The following is a 24,193-nucleotide window of genomic DNA, read 5'->3' as shown; positions in this document are numbered from 1 at the left end:
GGACTAAAGCCCAACCCCCTCCCCTGACAGATGCATGTGAGAACATAAGCACATCAAACAGCTGGGAATGCTCTGAATGCCATGCTTGAAACACTGTGGAGTGCTATTAAAACCCTCCCAAGTCCTCGGGTCATCCCCGAGGTCTTTTAATTATTGAGAGCTCATAGCTACCCCTAGCTGCCTGCACAGCTTCCTCCCACTGTGCTGTACTCCTGTCGTCCTCTGCTTCATGAATTAAAACAGCCGTTTGTTCTCTCCAGGCAGCCGTAGCACTGTGGCTCTCGTATGGGGAGGGTGGAAAGGAGTCTTTCTCCATGTCCCCTACCTTGCTGCTCACATGGCGTTTCCTGCTCTCCGTGGGCCTGTGATGTTTTGACCCTTTCTTGTAGCAGGGAGAATATTCTCATCTAATACCTGGTCTGCTCGTTTTATCTACCCCCTGCCCCAGCTTATGTTGTGCTGGGCTTTGCAATAATCTCTTTATAACATGAGACTGAATTAAAATGCACTCTGGGTGTAACAGCCTCTGTTTCAATGGAGTTACACGTTGGCGGTGGGGATAAGAGGCTGGGGAAGCCAAGCTGCCCCACCAGCCTCATCCTCTTCTCCTGAGGCCCCGCCTCTTCCCCTCCCTGCTCCACCCACATGGGAGCCTCGCGGGAGGGGGTGAAGAGGTAAGTGTGAGCGACCAGCCGAATGGCAGGTGGGTGGGCAGTGGGGTCTGGGGGTGGGGGCAAAGAGGTACATGAGAGGCCGGATGGCTCAGTGGGCAGAGGGAAGAGGCATGAGCGGGGGGAAAGAGAGGGGGGTGATGAGGTGTACACATGATTGGGGGGGACCTCGTGGAGGGGGTGAAGAGGCATGGGCATGGAGGGCCTCTGGGAGGGGGTGGAAAGGGGTTGGGCAGAGCATGGGCAGGGCTTCTGGGGGAGGAGGCTGAGTCGGGGTGGGTCTCAGGGCAGGGCCCCGGTCTGGGTGTGCGCCACCTTCCCAAATGGAGGAGTCACATGCCGCCCATGGAGTTACAGCAGGAATGATTTTGCCCTTTTCTGACTATGGCTGTAGAATATACTGCTTTTTTTATTTTAATTGATTTTTTTTATCATATGTGGTGTCTCTGAGTTAGCCTTTGGTTTACAAAGATCAGAAGTTTTCCCCCCATCTTTTGCTCTGTTTTTCGCCTCTTGGTCTAGAGGGTTTGACCACGATACTGCAATGTTGCTTATGGTCTAAGTAGGAGGGATAAAATCTCAGCATATGAGAGCTTCTGGAGACACTTTTGCCAATGCACGATTTCTTTGAGAAGGCATTCTTTAAGCACAACTACCTTTACGTAAATAATTCAGCTCCTACATGCAGCATCGCGTCCCTCTTGCTATCTCAGCAGGACACTCTGCTGAGGTCTGCTTCAGTTCAGTAGTCACTTCCTTCAGACAGAAGGATAAGTTGATGTCATGATGTTTGGAATCCAAGTCTGCCTTAAACCAAGTTGGGTTTATTCTAGAATCTACCCCTACAGACTTCCACCCAGCTTGAGTTGCAGCTTTGTCTTCCCTCTCTACTGGGGTATACTCCCTTGTCAGCTGCGCAAGAGAGTGGCTGAATAACATACCGCAAGTAGACGTATCTCATTACAATTGGCAGCCGTTTTAAAAACCTGAACCAGTGAGGGCCTGGAAAGAGTGTTGAACAGAACTTTGTCATGCACGATATGGGACTAAAGCCAACATCAGGGACCAAGGCTGGAACTCAGACGAATGCTATGGAGATTTCAGAGCTGTCCATTCCAGCTGTGTCATCTGTTAATGAGATCTCAAAGCTTCCAGCAATTTTCAGTTCAGCCACCGCTCTCCAGGGTGAATGCCATCACCTCACACACCTTCAAAGACAGAGATGTATTTTTTTGCCCCAAGGGAGGGATCTGTGTGAGCGATTCTCTCCTGGGTGGATTCTTCTCCTTCATCCTTTAATCTCTCCCATCTCTGTGGGGAAGGGGTCAGTGCTGACAGGAGGTGCCTAGGAATGGAAGAGCGTAAAGAGATGTTTTTAATGTAGTGGCTATCACACCACCAGACACTTTTCATCTTTATTGCTTGCCCTCTGCCTGCTCATGCAGACAGATAAAACAAAGCCCACTGTGAAACATGAGAGATGTGAAACCGTTACAGATCGGCTGCTAGCCCTTACCTAGTGCTATGGATTCAACCAAGTGGCCAGCTCTGAAATAGTGTCCTGTCTCTGGAGTCATTTATTTTAATTAAAAAATTATTGTGACTGCACACAGCAGGCAACAGTGAACTATCTGTGGAGTCCTTTCTGTTCTGGGGTTAGGGCTGGGAAGGGGAGATGGATGCCCAGCTTGCACGCTGAGATTGTACTAATGGATGGAAGGTTGGTGTTCTCGTTCAGGGTGCAGTAGCTCTGTTGCTACTACGAGACAGTGTTGTATCCCAGCCCCAGGATGCTTCTCTCTGTTAGTCATCAGGTTATTACCATGTGTTAAAATTACATTAAAATACTTACTGGTTAAAGGAGCCAAATAGCAAGGATCATATTAAGATTTTAGGGCAGCTTCTTCCATCAGCGTGATCCCAGAGTAACGACACAGAAGTCAAGGGAGAAAGCAAAGGTGGTGTAGTGCGCACACACACACCACATGGACCAATGGGTGTAAATCCACATTACTCCATGGACTTTTTCTTTTTACACCGGCTGAGGGATCTGGCCCAGTATGGCCAGGATCTAGCCAAGTGATAAATTTCAGAGCCGTGCAACAGAGAAATTTTATCCTGCACGTTTTGACTGCTTCAGCTGCCCACTGACATACACATCTCCCCCCGCGTCGCTCTAATATTCCAAACACCTGAGCAGCTCTAAACCGCAGCTCTCATTGTGGCGTGTCGGAGGACTGGCAACTCATTAGACTGGTGTAAACAGCCTAACTCCACTGATTTCAGTGGCGTTAGTCCAGGTTTACACTGACAGCAGAATTTGGTTGGATGACTGGAGGTACACAATAGCTCTTTTGTTACAACAGAAGCTAGAACTAAAATACACTCCTGCATCCTGAGCAGTATTTATGTATTCGGTGCAATATGACTATGATGTTAGGTGAAGTCCTGATTACATCAAAATGTTTTTGCTTAGTGGTCTGGCTTTGAGATGTAACAAAGTCCAGACGTGACCTAGTCTAGCAGCGCTTGACTGCTGGGTGGGGATTTAGAAAGTATTGTATAAATAAGTTAGCTTCAGGGCCTGCAGAGTTTCATATACACAAACAGCATTTTAGTGATACTTTACAGTAACTGGTGACTACAGAATGGAGTCACTTTTTTTTTTCCCCTGTCTCTCTCTCCTTGCAGGTGTTTCTGAAAAGTGATCGCGTGGCCCGGATGGTGCAGAGCGGGGGTTGCTCTGCAAATGACTCCCGAGAAGTTTTCAAGAAGCACATTGAGAAGAGGGTGCGCAGCCTGCCCGAGATTGACGGCCTCAGCAAGGAAACGGTTCTCAGCTCTTGGATGGCAAAATTTGATGCTATTTACCGTGGTGAAGAGGACCCACGCAAACAGCAGGCCAGGATGACTGCCAGTGCCGCCTCAGAGCTGATCCTCAGCAAGGAACAGCTGTACGAAATGTTCCAGAACATCTTGGGAATCAAGAAATTTGAGCATCAGCTGCTGTACAATGCGTGTCAGGTAAGGGTCCCTCCCTGTCTTCCGGGATCTAGTCTTTGATGGTACCTCATGTGCCATTTTGCAGTCATTATCTTTGCCTTTGTACTGCCAGCTTGCCATAGAGGGGAAGCGCATTTCAGTGCATCTGTAGGAAATCATATTAGTATTTGAATTTCAGATGCACAAGGGGTGAACATTTTACGCAAATTTGCTTGTTGAGGTGATGCTGGATTGTCTGTGACCTGTGCACTGTTGTGAAGCTAATAAGGCTAAGCAATAACCAAATCCTACTACTACTCATTCATGCCTGACCCCAGTGGGACCATTCCATGAGTTAAGGGACACAGGATTCACTCCCTAATCCTTACTGCTTGTGGTACCACTGGCTGGGCAGGTAAGGGTCTCTGGGCGTCCACTCCATTCTTCCCCCTTTCTCAGTCCCTCTGCCTGCATGTAAAGGGACAGTGGGTGATGAAGAGGGGGCGGTAATGCATGGTGGGGTATGGAGGGAGGTGAGACAAGAGGAGAAACAAATGGAATTGGAAGGAGATCACGCTTGTAGGCTTTAAATTCGAGCTCAGGCAGCTCTCTGTTCCTCTGTGAGAATTTGCTCTAGGAATGATTTTGGGGAACTTCTCTGGCCTGTGTTCTACCGGAGGCCAGTCTACATGATCACGATGCTCCCTTCTGGCTTTAGAATCTATGAACCATTTGAGGTTCACTGACCATGGTTTGAAGCTTTGCTGTGGTTCATCCAACTTGTAATTGCATCTCCTTTGTCTGAACCAGCCTGGTTTGATTAACTATGGCTTTGTCTTCACTGCTAAAAGAGGTGAGTTTTTACTGCAGGATAACTAACTCAGGTTCCCTATCCTACTGTAAAATCCTAGTGAGGACAAGGCACGTGTAGTGTTTATCACAAGGTAACTGGGTGAGGTCAGCCACGGGCAAGGCACAGTGCTGTCCTCACCTAGCTACCTCGTGATAAACACCACAGGTGCCTCATCTCCATTACGGTTGTACAGCGGGACATCTAACCCATATTCCTTATCTCCTAATTCCCCCATCTTTTTGGTAGTGCAGACTTAACGTTAGATGGAATATTTAGGGATCCTCTGAATTCAGACTGCAACAGGGAGCAGCAGGACATTCACTACAGAGTAAAAATATCCTCCAACCTATTTCCAAGGAAGACTTAGATCTTGGCCTCCCCACTTCATGGAGAACAAAATGATTTTTATCACTTTCTTCCCTCGTTTCGGTAATTTCTGCCCAGTAAAGATGAATTTTGCACCATTTTCTGTTCTTCTAGTTCAGATGATCACTGGAGCCAGTTCTGCTGTCCATTCCCCCGCCCTCAATTGCAATTCTTTGCATTTCCATTTTCAAGACGGGGGTTATATTCTGGGCCATGTTTTCCCCTCCTGACTAAATTAATTCTCTTCTTTTCCCCCCTTTTTCATGTTAGTCATTTAAAAAAAGAAAGAGGGAGAGAAATGTGTGACAATGAAAAAGGATCTAATTGGCATTACAGCTCTGATTAGTAACATGGCTTCTTGACAGAGACTCTATCGAAGAAGGACTTAAGTAGCAAATGAGCAGGGCAACCCAAAGCATATCCTGGTTCAGGGTGTACTCTGCTGTCCCTTGACCACAGGGCCGTAAATATGTAACCCAATAAGACTTGGCAGATTTCCTTTGTGTGCTGAAGTGCTTCTGACCACTAAAAATGGCACAAATGGTATGTGGTTTTCTGATTAGTCTTGAGTTGTCTCAAGGAGCAGGAAATGTTCCAGAAAATGGCAGAAAATGATTATTTTCACTATAGGACCCATGGTGATGGGCCCTGGATTCTTTGTAAATTTCTATGGGTATCCTCAATCCCTAAACTCTGTGTGTGTCTGTGGCTGTGATAACAATGCATGGAATAACTATTGTAAGACATGTTTCTCAAGGAAAATAGTTTCTCAGATTGATGAGTAGTTGAGAGGCAAACTGAATTACCCAGACTGTTGTTTTTTCTTGCAGCAGTGTTCTCAGATACATCTGAACAATGTTTTTTCCTTGTCCCGCAGTGTTGATCCATCGACCCTGGAAAGGGAGTTACTTTCCAAGTGACTTCAGCGTAAAGTTAGCTTGCCCAAGTAGGAAGTTTAGCATTTGTTTTTATTAACCTGTGTCATAAATATAAAGGGAGGGGTAAACACCTTTAAATCCCTCCTGGCCAGAAGAAAAACCCTTTCGCCTGTAAAGGGTTAAGTAGCTAGGATAACCTCGCTGGCACCTGACCAAAATGACCAATGAGGAGACAAGATACTTTCAAAGCTGGAGGGGGGGAGAAAACAAAGGGTTCTCTCTGTCTGTGTGATGGTTTTGCTGGGAACAGAACAGGAATGGAGTCTTAGAACTTAGTAAGTAATCTAGCTAGATATGTGTTAGATTCTGTTTTGTTAAATGGCTGATAAAATAAGTTGTGCTGAATGGAATGTATATTCCTATTTTTGTGTCTTTTTGTAACTTAAGATTTTGCCTAGAGGGATTCTCTGTTTTGAATCTGATTACCCTGTAAGGTATTTACCATCCTGATTTTACAGAGGTGATTCTTCTACTTCAATTAAAATTCTTCTCTTAAGAACCTGATTGCTTTTTCATTGTTCTTAAGATCCAAGGGTTTGGGTCTTTGTTCACCTATGCAAATTGGTGAGGATTTTTATCAAGCCTTTCCCAGGAAAGGGGGTGTAGGGTTTGGGAGGATTTTGGGGGGAAAGACGTTTCCAAGCGGGCTCTTTCCCTGTTTTATATTTGTTAGACACTTGGTGGTGGCAGCAATAAAGTCCAAGGGCAAAAGGTAAAATAGTTTGTACCTTGGGGAAGTTTTAACCTAGGCTGGTAAAAATAAGCTTAGGGGGGTTTTCATGCAGGTCCCCACATGTAGAGTTCAGAGTGGGAAAGGAACCTTGACAAACCTGTATTTCCATTCATTCTAGCCTACTTTCTCTCCCTGGACAATCCCTTGTTGTTGTTTAGGAACACTAGTTAATGCACTCACTCTGGATTGATGGAGCAGATAACTACGTGTAAGACAGCATTGCTGCCCAGTACCCACCTGCTAGGAGATGCAAAAAGCAGTGTACTCTGTAGCATTTCCCACAGCCTGAGAGTGACATCTGAACAAAGATCCCTGCTCCAGCTGGATCGATGAGTGAAACTACCAAGGTCATGCCTGAATCTGGGTTTCCTGTGTGGACAGCTTTATTCATAAGCTTCCACTGCACAGCTAAACTATCTGAAATCATTGTGGCCAACCCCATGCATTTAGAAATCTTGTCATGCCTCCCCTAACCCCCAAAATCATGAGATTGGCTTAACAATCTACAGTGCGAGATGATCAGCGAGCCATGCAAACACAGTCATTTAGTGTGCCATTGATCAGGCCAAAAAAAAAAGGGAGGGAGTTGGGTTATAAACCCAAATGGCACGTGATTTACCTCTGAATGCCGGAAACGGCCAATGGTGTCACTGCTGCACTAGCCGAAGGATCATCAAGTGGCTTGCCAGTTCCTGTTGTGGGTCAGACACCAGGGCTCCATTATAGCCAACTGCCAGTCTGGGCTTTTGACACGTGTGGACACTGCAGACGCTCCGGAAGGCAGTCCTAAACCGGACTTAAATTGGGCAGGAGACACCTTTAACTGAGACACTGACGTTAGTCATCCTTACTCCTGGTTACCCTGCATAGCAACAGCCAGCGAAGGTGTACACACCTCCATTTGCATTAGCCACCCAGTTCCTGCCTGCACCTCATCCTCCAGCCCACCCTTGCCTAAGGAACTTCTGTCACATGCACCGAAGTGTAAATTACCCTTCCATCTCACATACGGGCCCCAGGCGACTCTGTTGGCTACATTTAATCATTGCTGCACTACCCTAGGTCAGTGAAAGCCCATGATGTGTGACAGTCTTTCTGACTGGGGGGAGGAGTATACTGCTATGAGTTGGAGCCAATGCCGTACCAATTGCAAATGGCTAGCTGAGCTCCTGTCCTGCATTCGATATTCCCTGACGTCAGCTTGTTAGTTTTACTGCAAGAAGGAAAGACTGTGTTTGTTTCATCCCTCCTTTGTAATCCTCACTGAAGAAGCAAAGGTGCAGCTAGGCTTTTGAGAGAGGTGTATTTTTTAAATTGAACCTGTGAATGCTACAGTGAGTTACTTTGCTGTTTGTAATAGCTGTATGGTAACCCTCAGAACTATACAAAGGGAAGGCACCTTATATAAAGCTCCGCTTGGAAATCTCCAAGCTTGTAGCATTGGCCCTAGTCAGAAATAGTGGAGCTATTCCATAAGTGTCTCTGTGAAGTTCAGACTGCGCAGATTGAAATGATGATGCCCCCGAATCTGAATTTGGATGTTTTCTGTTGTAATTCTCCAGGTGTGACGCTTGGCCTAGAGCTGCTGTCAACAGATCTTGAGATGGTTTTTATTTTCCCCTTTCCCCATTCATCTCCTGCATTTGCTTCTTGTTTCCTATAGCCACTATTTAGGAGATCGCACAGTCAGCCAGAAGATGAGTGCTGTGAGGTGCTAGTGAACCACCTCACGTGAACCCACACCTCACACGAGTTCCCTTATTTCCAGCATTTCAAACTACCCGCCTCCTTTGCTTTGAGAGACTTGTGGTGTCCCGCACACAGAGCGTTTGTGGTAAACAAAGACATGATGCTACTTACAACGTGCCAACAGCACATAAACCAGAGCCTGGTCTGAGCTGCAGCAGGTTGCTCTCTGTTCTTACCAACATGCCCAGCTCTGGATTGCAGTGTACAGAGTGGCCCCTTGACTCCCCAGCCACACCCAGCACCCTTAGATAACAGCAGGGGCTCCACATGGCCCTGTATTATGGAACCTTCCCTGCTAGTTGGATCTTCTTTCAGAGCCTGCTGGCTGCCAGGGTCGTTAATGAGACATTTACATTACCACTGAGCAGTGCCAGAGGCTCTCACTGCCACCCCACTGCTATGCACCCCTCAGACTCCGTATACTACCTCTAAATCTTTCTCTCCCTCTCGGGCTGCGAGATGCTAGAGCTGCAGATCAGTCAGCAATCCCGTAACAGTGTAGAGCGCAGTGGCTCTGACATGGGTGCCTATCCTCTGAGCCCTTTAGGTGTTGTGTTCCATGTATATGAAACTGGTGGACAAGGGGAATATTGGAGCAAGCCTCAAATGAGTGTTTTAAACATTTCTTCCTTGCACTGTACATAGCAGAAACCCCAGGGATGGAATCCTGAGGGTCCCTGCATGGACTTTTGGCTAAGGAGACTTTTCTTGGAGGCTTGGTTTAGTTTTTGATCCCTGTCTCTGTGATCAGACTGTGGAGCAAGGAGACATGCTTTTGGAGCCAAATTATCATCTAAATTCAAGCTTTGTCTTTGGTAGGGATTTTAACTAGCTATCAGCATAGATGCCTGAGTGCAAACTTCTAGTGTGCACAATTGCTGCCAGGATAAACAGTGCACCAGTGCTTGAAACCAGGGAAAGCAGCACTGATCCTCATAATTGGGGTGGATCCCCAATGCAGACAACATCTTGTACTGGTGATCACCTGGAACCAGTCCCTTGCAGTCACTAGAGATACAGCAGCACAAGTGAGGAGAAAGTGTCTCCCAGGACAAAAATAAAACTGCATGCACGTTAGAATTCTTTTTGCTTGGATAGGAAGATCAGAATTGCCAGATTATGTCAGCCCCATGGTCCACCTAGCCCTCTGACAGTGGTCAGCACCCGTGCTTTAGAGGACAGAAATCCTGCAGTAGGCAGTGATGGCATGACCTGTCCTAAGAGAACGTTTCCTCCTGACTGCAAATAGTTCAGGGTTGGCGTAAGCCCTGAGGCAGGAAGGTTTCTCTCCTTTCCTGATCTCTTGTTTCTTTGTTAATGCTTCCTACTAAAACTGTGGGTGTTCTTGTGGCCCATGGGAGACTTTGAAAGGTGCAAGTGGGAGTTAAGTGGTTAGTTCCCATTGACTTTTCGCTGGAAACCATGCACTCAAGTGTCCCTGGTGCCTCAGAAAGTCTCCCCTGGGTAGCCTGCCTGAATGCGGCTGAACTCATGTTTGTGTGTGGTGTTTTGTTGTTTGTTTGTTTGTTTGTTGTTTAAGTCTGACACCAATTAGCGAGAGAGAGACCTGCCAACATTTGAAAACTATAAATAGAGACCTTCAGAGAGAGGGCTGGGATACATCCTATAACACCACTGACATGCCTTGGGTTCAGGGAGTCTCTGGAGACAATGTGAGGGGAAATGAAAGATGTTTTGCGTCTATAAATAAAGGGTGTATGTGCGGAGGTAATATTTGTACAGCTGTTTCAGATGGAATGACCCATCGCAATATGGACAATTAGCACATTTTAAAATGCATTCCCTGATACCCCTGTTTATTTTCCGTTAATTTTCGTTCAGCTCTTTTCATTTTCACTAGTATGCCAGTCTGAGAAGTGATCTTTGTACGCCCTTCTGCCAGCCCATCAGCCTTCCCTTAGAAATTATCCGGACAAGCTTGCTGAGCAGGTAGGTTTCCGAAGACCCCTCAGCCCTGTCTGTGGAGTGATATTTGCCCCATGTAGCACCTTTTTATGGGCTTCCGTGCAGTTGGCCTATTTGTAGGTAAATTGCTAATTGGATTCCATCAGGCTGTATTGTTTCAATCCTAGTCTGTCTAAGCATTGCACTGCTTCCTAGCTAAAACATACCAATTCTGTCTGTGATTGAAACTGATACACACTGAGTTAGATTAGCACGGTCAGACTCTTGTCTCATCAAGTTAATTGGAAGTATAACTTTAATCTTTCTCTGAGTAACCTGATTGACGTATCTGTTGGCTGTTTCCTATGACTAAAACAGTATACACATATTTTAATTGCTAATATATGAATGTGCAGTAAATAAATTCTTTTAAAATGTGTATGCATGCCACATTTCACTGGCATTTTTCTGGATGCACTGAAAAAATAGTAACCTTCACATGAGAGCACTGAAGGCTCACACTGCGCATGTGTGCATAATTAATCATGCATGTGCCTCTACTGAATATGGACAACTCCTGCTCTTAGATGCCACCGCAGAATCTGGCTCGCGCGCGCTCGCGCTCTCTCTCTCTCTCTCTCTCTCTCTCTCTCTGAAAAGTGCGGCAGGAATGTTTGGCAGCTATAATACCTTCACCATTGCAGGCTTTGCTCTGTAACTGATCAAGCTAAATAAAGCTACATCTTAATGTTGAAAATGGAGGTAACAATGTAGTTTTCGCCTGTGGTTTAAGTAACGCATGATATACTCAGAAGCTATTTTGACTTGAACTTATCTGATGCCTAGGTACTGGTATGAGAAAACTATTTATCTCCCTAATTGGCTTTCTGAATTTCTGTATTCTTTTCAGAACGCTCAGTATACTGCCACTAATGCAGTTAGAGAGACAAGTGGGTGAGGTAATATCTTTTATCAGACCAACTTCTGTGGGTGAGAGAGAGAGAAAAAGTTTTGAGCTTACACAGAGCTTTCCTTCTATCTCCTCGACCTTGTGTGTGTCTAATATCCTGGGACCAGCCTGGCGACAACATTGCAGACAACTAATGCAGTTAATGATTCATCCCTCATGCTTAGAAAAGCTAATCAGATCTGCTTATGATATTGTTTTAGGTAATTTTTGTGACCGGTATAGTGGCATCAGAGTGAACTGTATGCTGCAGACTTAGAGACTACTCCATAAGATCTTTCTTTAGTATCCACCCTGACAAAATACATTACGGAGTTCAGCCTCTAGAATTAGGTATTAAAATTAACAATTTGGTGCCAGTGTGTCCAACGCTCTTGGAACAGAGTCCTAGTGCATCAGGAAATCCTCACTCTCTGTGCCAAGAGCCTCGTTACACAAACAGATATTGCCCCAGATGTATCCAAGACAGAGCCAAGGAAATAATTGCCATGTTGACAAATCTGCCCTGTTTTACCGCCCTCCTTTCTTTCCTTGCAAAGGAATGTAATAATTATCATATTTTGCACATTGCTCACACCTTTCATCTGACCATTTTGATGTGCTCTAGAAGGGTGGTTAAGTATAACTGCCCCCATGTTAAAGACGAAGAAACTGAGTCCTGTGGTGGTTAAATGATTTCCTAAGGGTCAGCAAACACAAAGGCAGGTCCAGGGATAGAACCCAGTTCTCTGAGTTTCTAGTTCAACATATAGCTGCTAGATCATGCTCCCTTCCCTGACCCCATTTCAGGTGGGCTTGGAAATACATTTCAGGCTTTCTTTTGCTGTTGAAGTATGCCAAGTGGTAGCTACTCATGCTAATCTGAGAAATGTGCTGTGTGAATTTTTGCTTCTGTCTGTAGTATTGATCCTTTTTTTGCTTAAGCAGAATGACGTGGTTTTCAAAGGAAATGTTCTGGTTTTTGAGCACTTAGAAGTATATTCTCCCTTTAATTCGTGCACAGAGCTTGCAATGATATGAATGGTAGTTAAGCGAGCGAATACTACATCCCTCAGAGTATATCCATTTGTGATTCCCATTGCATCTAGATGTGTAGACTGCAACATACATACTGTAGGAAAAAATCCTGAGCAGGGAATAAATCCACTTGGCCATATAATGCAAACACTGGAGTCTTAAGGGACATTCCCACCTTGAAAATTGTATTCCTGTCTGAAAACCTCATGCCTGACTCCTAGCACAAGAACAGGAGGACATTTGATAACACTGAAAGGTGGCAAATTCAAAATTCATAGAAGGAAATATTTTTCCACACAATATGTAATTGGACTGTGGAATTCATTCCCCCAACATGCTACTGAGGCCAAAAACTTCACAAGATTCATGAAAGGATTGGACATCTCTGGATAGTGAAGTAATCCATAGAATTGTTATAATTTAATACTAACAAATTTTGGAAGGGATATTAAACCTCATGCTTCAGGTTTTAAGACAATCTCTGACTACTAGGGATTGGGAAGAGATCTAATGTGGAGAGCATATTATTCCACCTCTGCAAGATTTCTTTTCCCTTCTTCTGCAGCATTTGGTGCTGGCCACTGTCAGAGATGGGATACTGGAATAGATAGACCATAGGTCAGGGGTCCAGTCTGGCAATTACAATGTACCTGCTGTTGTTTCCATACCTAATGTTACTGAAATTGATGTATAGCACTGAATTAAACACATTTTTCCCCCTTGATTTGTTTCCTTTGTGCATTTGAAAGCCCTTTTTATAGTCCATTTCAGTGTCTCCCCTCTATAATCATGTAAGTCCCAGTCCATCAGTCTGGCCCTGTGTCCACATGCCCTTTGCATCCATGGGGCCTTTTCAGTTCTCCCCTTGTAGAAAGACCCTTATAAGCATCAGTGGGAGAGCAGGAAAATCCATAGACTAAACCATTTTTTAGAACAACTTTTAAATAAAAATTTCAGACCATCCCATTTAAAGGGTGCTCTGTCAGAAACTGGCCTCTTAGTCAGGGCTGAAGGCTTAGCCTATTTAATCCTGAAACAAAAGGAGGGTAAATCTCACACACTATCCCTAGCGAGTGTCTATTAGATATCAATATTGCATGTTGTTTTTCCTTTGATCGTCACATGGACATAAAAAGCTTAATGTTACAGCACCCCAGGAATATGTTGGTGGTGAAGAGGTATTTAAAAAGACTTGCCTAGTTTTTCTCTAAAGCAAACATTGGCTGGGGCCCTGGCAACACGCTTGTTGAGGGAACCCAACTGATCTTTCTAATGTAGCCTGAAAGCTGGAGCCAGTGTCTTGCTCTGAGATAACCTGTCACTTGCTCCACATCTGTGCCGGCTGGGCTGTGGCTGATTACTGCAGGGCACAAAGGGGGCTGTAGCAGATGCAGTGTGTTATACCTCTCCAACCCAGTGTTGCCCTTGTGAAGTCCCACTGTGTCATACTAGTCATACCCCCAAAATGCCAACTCTCGCTTCCTCCTACCACCACTCCTACCCTGCTACAGTGCCAAGAGCCTTTGGAGGGAGGATCCTGTGAATGAGGCCTAAATATTTGGGCCTAAAATAGGTTCACACCAATGGGCACTTTCAGCTACGCGGGGGCAGTGTGGCAGAGTTGATCCACTCCATGTTGGAACTCTGGGAGGAGACGCTGATTAATTCATGCTGACTGTCTCTTTTTATCTCCACCTGGATATAAAGGAAGTGGATGTAGCTCTTTACTCAGAAGGAACTAGGACTTGGGGGAAGGAAGCCTCTGCAGAGAAAATTTAGACACAGCCAAGCTTTGGGAGGAAATGTAGATGCGGGTTTAACAAGAAAGGCAAATCCCAGGCAGGGGACAAGGCTGGACCAAATAGGGTGGGTGGAATCCTGGCCCCAGTGAAGTCAATGTCAACATTCCCACTGACTTCAGTTGGGTCAGGATTTTACCTAGCAAGTGTAGATTCTGTTCAGAGCAAGGTAGGAACTCCAGCAGCTTACGTATGCCTCTAAGAGTGCGTTTTCACCGTGGATTATTCTGCTGCCTTACTGTGACCTGCTGTTAATTATGTCATAGAATCACAGAATATCAGGGTTGGAAGGGACCTCAGGAGGTCATCTAGTCCAACCCCCTGCTCAAAGCAGGACCAATCCCGAACTAAATCATCCCAGCCAGGGCTTTGTCAAGCCTGACCTTAAAAATACCTAAGGAAGGAGATTCCACCACCTCCCTAGGTAACGCATTCCAGTGTTTCACCACCCTCCTAGTGAAAAAGTTTTTCCTAATATCCAGCCTAAATCTCCCCCACCGCAACTTGAGACCATTACTCCTTGTTCTGTCATCAGCTACCATTGAGAACAGTCTAGATCCATCCTCTCTGGAACCCCCTTTCAGGTAGTTGAAAGCAGCTATCAAATCCCCCCTCATTCTTCTCTTCTGAAGACTAAACATCCCCACTTCCCTCAGCCTCTCCTCCATAAGTCATGTGTTCCAGTCCCCTAATCATTTTTGTTGCCCTCCTCTGGACTCTTTCCAATTTCTCCACATCCTTCTTGTAGTGTGGGGCCCAAAACTGGACACAGTACTCCAGATGAGGCCTCACCAATGTCGAATAGAGGGGAACGATCACGTCCCTCAATCTGCTGGCAGTGCCCCTACTTATACATCCTAAAATGCCATTGGCCTTCTTGGCAGCAAGGGCACACTGTTGACTCATATCCAGCTTCTCATCCACTGTAACCCCTAGGTCCTTTTCTGCAGAACTGCTGCCTAGCCACTTGGTCCCTAGTCTGTAGCAGTGCATGGGATTCTTCCGTCCTAAGTGCAGGACTCTGCACTTGTCCTTGTTGAACCTCATCCGATTTCTTTTGGCCCAATCCTCTAATTTGTCTAGGGCCCTCTGTATCCTATCCCTACCCTCCAGCGTATCTACCTCTCCTCCCAGTTTAGTATCATCTGCAAACTGGCTGAGGGTGCAATCCACATCATCCTCCAGATCATTTATGAAGATATTGAACAAAACGGCCCGAGGACCGACCCTTGGGGCACTCCACTTGGTACCGGCTGCCAACTAGACATGGAGCCATTGATCACTACCCGTTGAGCCCGACAATCTAGCCAACTTTCTATCCACCTTATAGTCCATTTATCCAGCCCATACTTCTTTAACTTGCTGGCAAGAATACTGTGGGAGACCGTGTCAGAAGCTTTGCTAAAGTCAAGGAACAACACGTCCACCGCTTTCCCCTCATCCACAGAGCCAGTTATCTCATCATGGAAAGCATGTCATGGAAAGCATATGTCATGGGAAGCATATTTTTTATTCACTTCTGGAGGATATTTTTATGTAAAGGAAGGATTATTTCTAAAGAGACTTTTTATTTTTAACACTATATCCCTAAGCAGTATTATAGGAGTATTCGTAATGTAATGGAAGCGATGCCTTGGAGTCTGTACATATAACCAAAACAAACGAGATTGATGTGGTTGGAAAGGTTTTGAGGAAACAAAGAGATGAAATTACATTACAGTGAAATAATGATGGATTTGTCTAACAACTTTCTGACACGAAATTTTCAAATAGTGCACAGAGTCTAATAGTTTTGCATTTTCACATCTTTTCCTGCAGAGATGGTTTACTCCAGTTGTGACAGTCTAAGAATAAAGCATCTGGGCTCCTATTGAAGAATTCTGTGTGTGTGTGTGTGTGCGTAAGACAGATGATGTTGATATGTATAGTGTTTTGAGAGGAAGGGATGGTCTTGTGTGTCAGGCCCAGAACTCAGAGCCAGGAGACTTGGGGTGAATTCTTGGTTCTACCTTAAAATTCCTCTGTAACCTTGGAGAAGTTAGTTAGGGCCAGATTTTTCAACAGAGTTTAACCCCCATTGTGATGCTCCAGTTGGAGGCTGAGCTGTTTTGAAAATGTGGCCCTGGCAGTCTGATTTTTTTCAAAGGCACTGATAACTCACAGTTCCCACTGTCTTCCATGATAGCTGTGTCCTTGGCGTTTCTGAACATCAGGTGGTGGTAACCTTTGCCTTGGTTTCCCTATCTGTAAAATGGGGATATATTTATCTACCTCATTTACGTATTGAAAGTCCAAGAAAACCAATGAATGTGAAGCGGACTGAGAAATGACAGGTTATTGCAAATTACTTCTTAGATTAATCTTTTTATTCTGAATCTGAACTCCAGTTACCTGTAATCACCAGAATTCTTTCATTTTTCCTACTACAGAAAAAGCAGTACGTTGGCATGGTTCTTATCACCCATTACTGACTGGGGCTGAAATTGGTTTCAGGCACTCATTTTCTAAATGTATGATTAAAAAGCTTATCAAATATTTTTCTTTGCAGACCCCAAGCATGGCATATACATTTCTCTAAAATACCAGTGTTATAATTCCAGTAGACATGAAATTTAAAACAAAGGGTAGAGCCTGTATCCCTTACTCACTGAATATTACATACTGAACATGCCCTAGGTAGTGTTCTTTCACATTCTATCCTGTCAACCTCAGTGTTAGGTAAAATAGCTCTGTAGAATGTAAGTACGTGTATACAGTGTATATATATCACAAACACAATGAGGTGCATCCCTATCTAGTGGCTAGTCCACATAGCAAGATAAAAGCTTACTATTGCTACCAGCGAATGGAATTATTCCTTTAGCTCAAGTGCTAGGAGCCTGTGCCTTTTAGATCTGAAGGCATTGAGCTCGAGTCCTGCTGACTAGAGCTGGCCTAAAATTGGACTTTTCATCCCATGGCAAATTCAGGTATTTTTGACATTTCTTTTCATCCCGAATCAGGATCAAAAGCCAAAGTATATCTATAAAAAATTCCTGGAACAGAAAGTCCAAAAAAATTTCAATTCAGAAATGTCAAAACAAATACTTAAGTATTCTCTCCCAATTAAAATATTTTATTTTGGCTTGACTCAGCATTAATATGTGTTCCCCTGAGCAACTATGACGTGGGGGAGTTGTAGTTTGGTTGTTTTGTGCCCCCTTTCTCCTCTGTGAGCCAGGCAGCTTGGCTGGACTACATCTCCCATGATGCACCATAGGAGTTCAGCAAGGAAGGGACTGTGGTGCATCATGGGAGATATAGTCCAGTCAGGGTGCTCGGCTGGTAAAGGAGAATAGGGACATGAACCCCGTGAGGCACTGCAGCATCTGACACAGATTAAAGTGAAACTAATACCCCACCCCAAAATAACCCATTTTGATTCAGTTTGAAAGACAAGTGTTTTGATGTGGATCTACCTTACCTGAAATTAAGCATATAGTTTAGATTTTTCCCAACAGAAAATCAAATTTCAGCAAAATCAGAGTTTTCCAGTGGAAAATTTCAATTTTTCAGCAACTACATTTACCATTGGAAAAAGCTCTTTGGTGGAAGATTTACAGCCAACTGAAGTGCTACTGTCTCAGGCAGGAGTCATTACACATGCTTCAGATACTTCAGATCTATCCATCTTTGTGCACATCTCTGGGTATCTTTATTACAGAGATGCAGATGGGCAATAACAGACAAAATAGGCATTTGTTATTTTTTACATAACTTGGTGGCTGCTCACCTGCATTTTCAGGTGACTTTTTGGCCTTACCCTATATACCAAAGAGCTTTATTGCATTGAAGAAGAAAGAATTAACATTTTTTGAAGAACGCTCTAAAATTAACATATCGAAAATACATATTTTTTTTACATGAAAGGAATGATTTTTAAGTTTACACATTACGAACTTTAACTCTGTCGGTACTATCGTTTTGAACACTAATGGCCTCTTTAGTGACCCCTCTGAAATGAGATCTGTCTCAGTGTAGTACCCAGGGGAAAAGTAGCCAACTCACAAAAAGCAGCACCATCCTTGGCACTAACCGAGACTGGCCTATTGGCCCACTTTCCTCAGGGAGGCCAAGTTTTGAAATGACTATGAAAAGCCCTAGATATGTTCCATCCAGACTATTCAGGAGGCAAGACAGGAAAGCTTGATCTCCTGTTACTTGTGATGCACTAGGTCTGTGGAGAGTGGTCGGAAGGGACCACCGGATCATCCAGACCAGTGGCTCTCAAACTTTTGTACGGGTGACCCCTTTCACATAGAAAGTCTCTGAGTGTGACCCCCCCCCTTATAAATTAAAAACATTTTTTTCTATATTTAACACCATTATAAATGATGGAGGCAAAGCAGGGTTTGGGGTGGAGATTGACAGCTTGCGACCCCCCCATGTAATAACCTTGCGACCCCCTGAGGATCCCGACCTCCAGTTTGAGAACCCCTGATCCAGACTGACCGCATCTTTTTTTGTAAAATTATCTGGGAATGGAGGATTAGGGTTCTTTAGGGGTCACAGGCTACTAATCACCACCCAGCACCCACTCACCAAGCCAACAACCAGAATTAGATCAAAATGGTACAGCCCTCAGGAGCACACGTGCCAGCTTCCTCTCGGCCCCGAGGGTGCTCAACACCCCGCTCCATCCCTGGCCCCACCTCCTTCTCCCAAGCCCCCACCGCTGCCCCGCCTCTTTCCACCCCCCCGCCTCTTCCTGCCCAGTTCTGCCCCCTTCTCCAAGTGCGCCCCATTCCCACTCTTCTCCCACCCAGCCCGAGTGCCTCCTGCACACTGCAAAACAGCTGATCACGGCAGGTGGGAAGCACTGGTAGGGAGCGGGAGGAGTTGATCACAGAGCCACTAGCGGATGGGAGGCGCTGGAGGGGAAGGCAGGGGAGCTGACTGCCCATGGGTGCGCCTATGCTCTGGAGACTAAACAACTGTGAGTCACAGGCAGAGAACAGGATAAACCAAGGACTTCAGTCTGCACAGCTGTCCAGCTAGCATCTTCACAACCACAAGCTTGATTCCCTCTCTTTGTCTCTGTCGCTTAGTCACATGAGTCCTTACTATTGCTGAGTCTATTGTGTTAAAAAAAAAAATCCCACACACCTTGGCCGACATGCTTTTAAAATAATCACTAGTTCCAACCCTTTCAGCACCACCCTCTGTTTGTGGTAATTCAATATTTATTTCCATGGAAACAGGAATGGCAGCCTGAAGCCTTCCTCAGGGTTGTAATTACTCTTGTTGCTTTCAATGGCTGAGGCTCAGCATGCTTGTCAGCGCCGGGGTAGCTTCGAAAGCTGGTTTGGATGTTAAATTGAAAATGGAAAGTCCTGGGTGAATGGATGAAATTGCCTTTTATGATCTTTTTTTTGTAAAGTTATCTGGGAAAATGGGGGATTAGGGTTCTTTGGCGGTTCCGGGTTTATTATTTAAAAGTAATGCCGGTGCACACCTGAGAAGTGTCTGAAAGGTGGAGAGCGGAGAGTCCAGTTTACAGGCTTTATTTTATCACTCTAGTTAGCTTTTTTCCACTGGTAGCTGCCCAGTTTTGGAAACGGAGGCCCAAGGTTTGTATGTAAAAATGTACACGAGAAAGTAGATCAATTACCAGTGTTGATCAGTCATTTGGGTGCCTGCATGCAAAGGGGTTCTCTGTCTGATAGCAGTGTGGCCCTTAAAGTGTGATTCCTCTCTGCTAAGTGACTGTGTAAAATTATCACTGTGGTTTCCATGTTTGTGTGTCAATTCTTTCCTGTCAAATATGTTCAGTTTACCAAGACTTTAAAAAAAAAAAAAGGGGGGGGGGGGGAAGGGGTTCCCGCTGGCAGTTAGACTGATGCATGCTTAGCTCTGAGAGTCAAGCCTGGGTTCTTTCCTGCCTTCACAGCATTTGAGTGTCATGAATAGACCTAGAGAAAGCGGGTCAAGTTTAAGGAGGGACCTAGGTCTGTGAGGGAGGGACCAGTGGTGGGATATAAACAGCAGAGCCTCCATGTGATTAATAAAGCTTTGTGGATTATAGCTCTCCCATTTTACTTTTAGCTAAGGAAACAACTCCCACCAGTAATAGAGTACAGCAGGTCAGATTGGACCCTGAGGCTATGCCACTCATACCGCTGCAGCCATGCCCCTATTGTCACACACTAGTTCGAGCAGAACTAGTGCTTGTCTGCCTGAGCTGGGGCTTGCACCTCCCAGCTACTGTGTAGAGCTACCCTTAGTGACACTTGTGTAACCCCCTTGTTTTCAGCGGGTGTGCACACGTGAGTGGCTGGAGCTTGGTGAACAATGTGTACTGATGATGGACTCGGCTCACAGAATCTTAGCTAGGCTAGTTTGTGAGAGCAGAGCGGAGTAGATGGCAGTAATCCCTTGCCTGTCTCAGCAGGGATAACCAAGTACACAACTGGAGCAGAGCTGTCGCGTAAGAAGGTGCCATTTGTACATAGACGCTTTTCAGAGCAGGACTACATTTCAGTAGTTTAAGGGCCCTCTCCTTCTGCTGTGTATGACATATAAAGCATGTGTGCATGCATGCAGTCACTGGCTGCTGGGTAATCTATTATGTTCTGCAGCATAATGGACAGAGAGCGTAATCTCTGCTCCCCTAATTATATTTGAAGCAAATTAGCTCGTCCATTAGCCAAAATAAATCTGATGTAGCATAATATGGAGTTCTCCAGTGATGGTTGATCAATAACTCATGTGAAGAATAGCCAAATGCTGCTGAGCAGATGGTCATGGCTGAGACATGGTCAATTAAACTTGTTTGAGATACTTTCATTTCATCAGAGGGTTTTTAACTCCTTTCTTTACCCGCTGGGGATGTGTGGTTTTTGTGCAGTGGGAAGCTGGGCTCGGGTTCTGCTGTGGACTCAGTCTTCTGGGTTTTGGATTTGTTCTAGAAACTGAATTAGAGCACCTGAAATAAATCTGAGACACTAAGGGAAAAAATGATAATGACACATATGTTACAGTAATAAAGACACCCAGCTTCTAGCATCAAACAGGGGTATTTATTGGAAAGAGGAAAGCGGTTGTGCTTCTGTGCTGCGTCTTTCCCAGGCTACCTCCTTCACAGAGAGAGAGAGAGTGGATGCATCCCCACAGCATAGACAAACATCACTGTTCTCCCAGTGAAGCCTGAGACTATGTGCATGGTGCTGGAATTCTCTCTTCTGGTTTGTGGTCTATTTCCACATCTCTGTATTCCACTGTGGCATGTGGGTCAATATCCAGACAGTATGTGGATATGAAGGGGAGCCTTGATTCGTGCTCTCTGCTTTTCTGGGGAATGGCTTGAATGCTCAGTGTCCCATATGCCATGGCACAAGTTTGGAGATGGATTTCATTCCTAAGTTGCAGCTGAAATTCACTAGGTCTCCCCAGCCAAAATGAGTGCTCAGTGGTAATTCACATCTGATCTACCTTGCTTTTTCCACCCTATTCCATTCAGGTTTTTCCACCACTATCTCCATGGTACCCATCCCCTATATGTAACCTATTGCTAGCCTATCAGGAGAATGCGACCCATGGAGTTGTTTTATGTGTTTTCTACCAGCCTAATGAAAAGAGGGAGTTCTGAGTACCCACTGCAGTAATTTTAGAAGAGATTGACTTAAAAAGGCTCTGAAGTATAATAACTAGAACAGCTCAGCTAACCAGTAAAAGTTAGCACTGGGGGGGCGGGAAGCTCACCAGTAACCGCTGTCTTGGTGCATTTCAAGCATCACGTTCAAATTTAAATTGAAAACTGTTATGCTTCATTTTCAACTTCAAAAGTAAAACCCGACCTACACGGCACCTCTGATGGTAGCAGAGACTTTAAAATTCAGATTCAGGGTGATTTTTTTAACATTAATTCTCAAGGCAATCGTTGTTGGTTTTTTCAAATATTTATTTATTTATTGCTGGAGTGATCCTCTCCTAATCATACAGGCTTTCTATAATATCCACAGTTCAAAGTTTAAATTACCATCCAGATGGCTCTTCAATTTTATTTTTTTCTAAATGTTCCCATATATGCTCTTCATCCTCCTGTTTTCAAGCTGAAAAGGGGACATAAAAACAAAAGAAGACATACACTGTAAAATTCAAATGCCTTGACATTTTCAGTCTCTCTTAATCTCTCTAGTCAGGGACTTATAATGCTTTTTTCCCAGTCTATTGGTAGGATTTCCCTATTTCCTCACCAGATTTATTTTTAATCAAATCAGAAGCACCATTTCAGATGGATATTTATGAACACGGTTCTTCCATTTCAAGAAAGAGAAGCTGTGCTATAAATTCCTGACACTAGGTAATAGCTTTTGGGAAAAGAATGATAATTTTGCAAGTGCCCAGTCCAGCACAGGGAATCTGCCTGCTGAAACTACCGTATGCAGAGGATCAAAGAGCTTGAGGAGAGGAAAAGTTTTAAAACTTGAATTATGAGATGAGAGAACTGCTTTGGAAGTGTTGGAATGCCTCTGATCACACGTATCAGTTCAGTGGAATGTAGAGATGTGGAAATAGACCAGAACCCAGAAGAGAGAATTCTGGCACTGTGTAAAAGGATGATAGGACCACACCTGACGCTGCTGTGCAGGACGGATGCTGAAGAAGTGGGGAAGTACTGACAAGGGCTGGAGAAAGAATAAAGGTTCTTCAAGGGCATTAAGTGTGCCAGGTTGGGAAAACTTTTCTTTAAATTCACTAGTTAAAGAGGAGATTTGAGGAGGTTATAATTGAGGCCCAGAATAGGAAATGATAGGTATATGCCCCGAAATTACTAGTGAGAAGGGTCACAATTAAAAATGAGAGGGAGTGGATGGAAAAGAGAGACATTTCCTCTAAGCTTCTTTATGCTTATTAAAGGATAACTGAAGTGCAGAATGGGCTCTTAGATTTGCAACAATAAATACACTGAAATAGATTTTAAAAGGAAAAACAATTTCCAGGTTCAAAACACGAGACAGGCAGGTTGCGATTCAGCGGAGTCCCACACTGTTACTGTGGTAGACTTCTTGGCTGGTGCTGTGTGAAAAATTCTGGGTGCCAAATTGTCATTTACCTTTCACAACAAAGTTGCCGGGGGTGTTGCCGGATCAGTCACGGAGCTCCTCCGTTCCAAATCAATGGGAGGGAGAAGAAGAAAGAGAACCTTCAAACATATCATAATGTAGCTGGGCTTCATGGGGCAAAGGCGGCCCCCTCGGACAGTGCAAGGATGAGGCGGGATTTGGAGGGGCCAAAGGATCTAGCTTTATAATATTCAATATAGGTTCTTATTCCACCTCCATTGTTATAGTATTTGAGCATCTTCCAGTCATGCACTGTGCTATGTGACTAACATTTCTCACACGTGGTTCGTTATTTCTCTCCTTCTCTGGGCTTTCGTATGTGGTGGGAACACTCTGGGTTGTTCCACCCATTAGGGAAAGGATCCCTTATTCCCAGCAGAGATACACAGGCTCGGGGTGGGGACTCTTGCCTCAGGTATGTTGTTATAGCCTCCTCACAAGCAAACTACCAGGCCAGGTTACACATCTGAGATGTTGCCATTCCATAAACCCAAGCTGGACATGGTTCATCATTGGGCGCTAGGGGCCTAAATCACAAAAAGACAGTGTCATGTACTTTAGGAAAGATCCACGGTAATTTAATAATAATCCGCAGAGTCAAGCAAATAACTGACACCAACAGGAGGTAATGGAACAGATCTTGTATTTAGAACAAGCATTCCCTTGCTTTCCATTGGTGTCACTGGTGGTGTCATTGCTGAGGGAGAATTTGGCCTTAGAGTTGAATTATTTCAAACAGTGCCTCATTTCCTTGTGAGGAAGAGTTCAAGTCCCTGTATCTGTAATACAAGCTGCAGGGTGAAAAAGCCAATGAATGCCACAAGGTGTGAACTGTGTGTTCTGTTAGCAATATGTTAGCAAAGCCAATTTTCACTCCTCTCTTTGCATTCTCCCTGACCAAACATGGCCAGCAGGAGGCCAAACAAAGAAATGACTTTTACCCTTTACTCCCTGAAAGCATGGAAAGATGCAGAATTATTAGTAGTAGCATTCTGTGTTCCCCCGTACATGGTCCTGCCAAACAAGCTGGGAAGCACTCAGCAACAGAAGGGATGTTACCCAGACCCATCTCCTTTTCAGCAATTAGCATTGACCAGGAAAGAATCCAT

At 44.7% G+C, this 24,193-nt stretch overlaps 1 protein-coding gene across 14 annotated transcripts in view; it reads left to right on the top strand.

Moving 5' to 3' along the window:
• Nucleotides 1–24,193, top strand: part of CADPS (calcium dependent secretion activator) — a 374,509-nt gene that overhangs the window by 90,046 nt on the left and 260,270 nt on the right. For all 14 annotated transcript variants that reach the window (XM_074957378.1, XM_074957382.1, XM_074957385.1 and 11 more), the window contains exon 3: nt 3,363–3,695. In XM_074957378.1, the coding sequence (XP_074813479.1) occupies nt 3,363–3,695 (333 nt within the window). The remainder of the gene's footprint in view (nt 1–3,362; nt 3,696–24,193) is intronic.

Source organism: Natator depressus, chromosome 7 (genome assembly GCF_965152275.1).
Source record: "Natator depressus isolate rNatDep1 chromosome 7, rNatDep2.hap1, whole genome shotgun sequence".
NCBI classification, from domain to species: domain Eukaryota; kingdom Metazoa; phylum Chordata; order Testudines; family Cheloniidae; genus Natator; species Natator depressus.
Note: the sequence above shows the minus strand (reverse complement) of the source record. Positions and strands in the feature narration are given on the sequence as shown.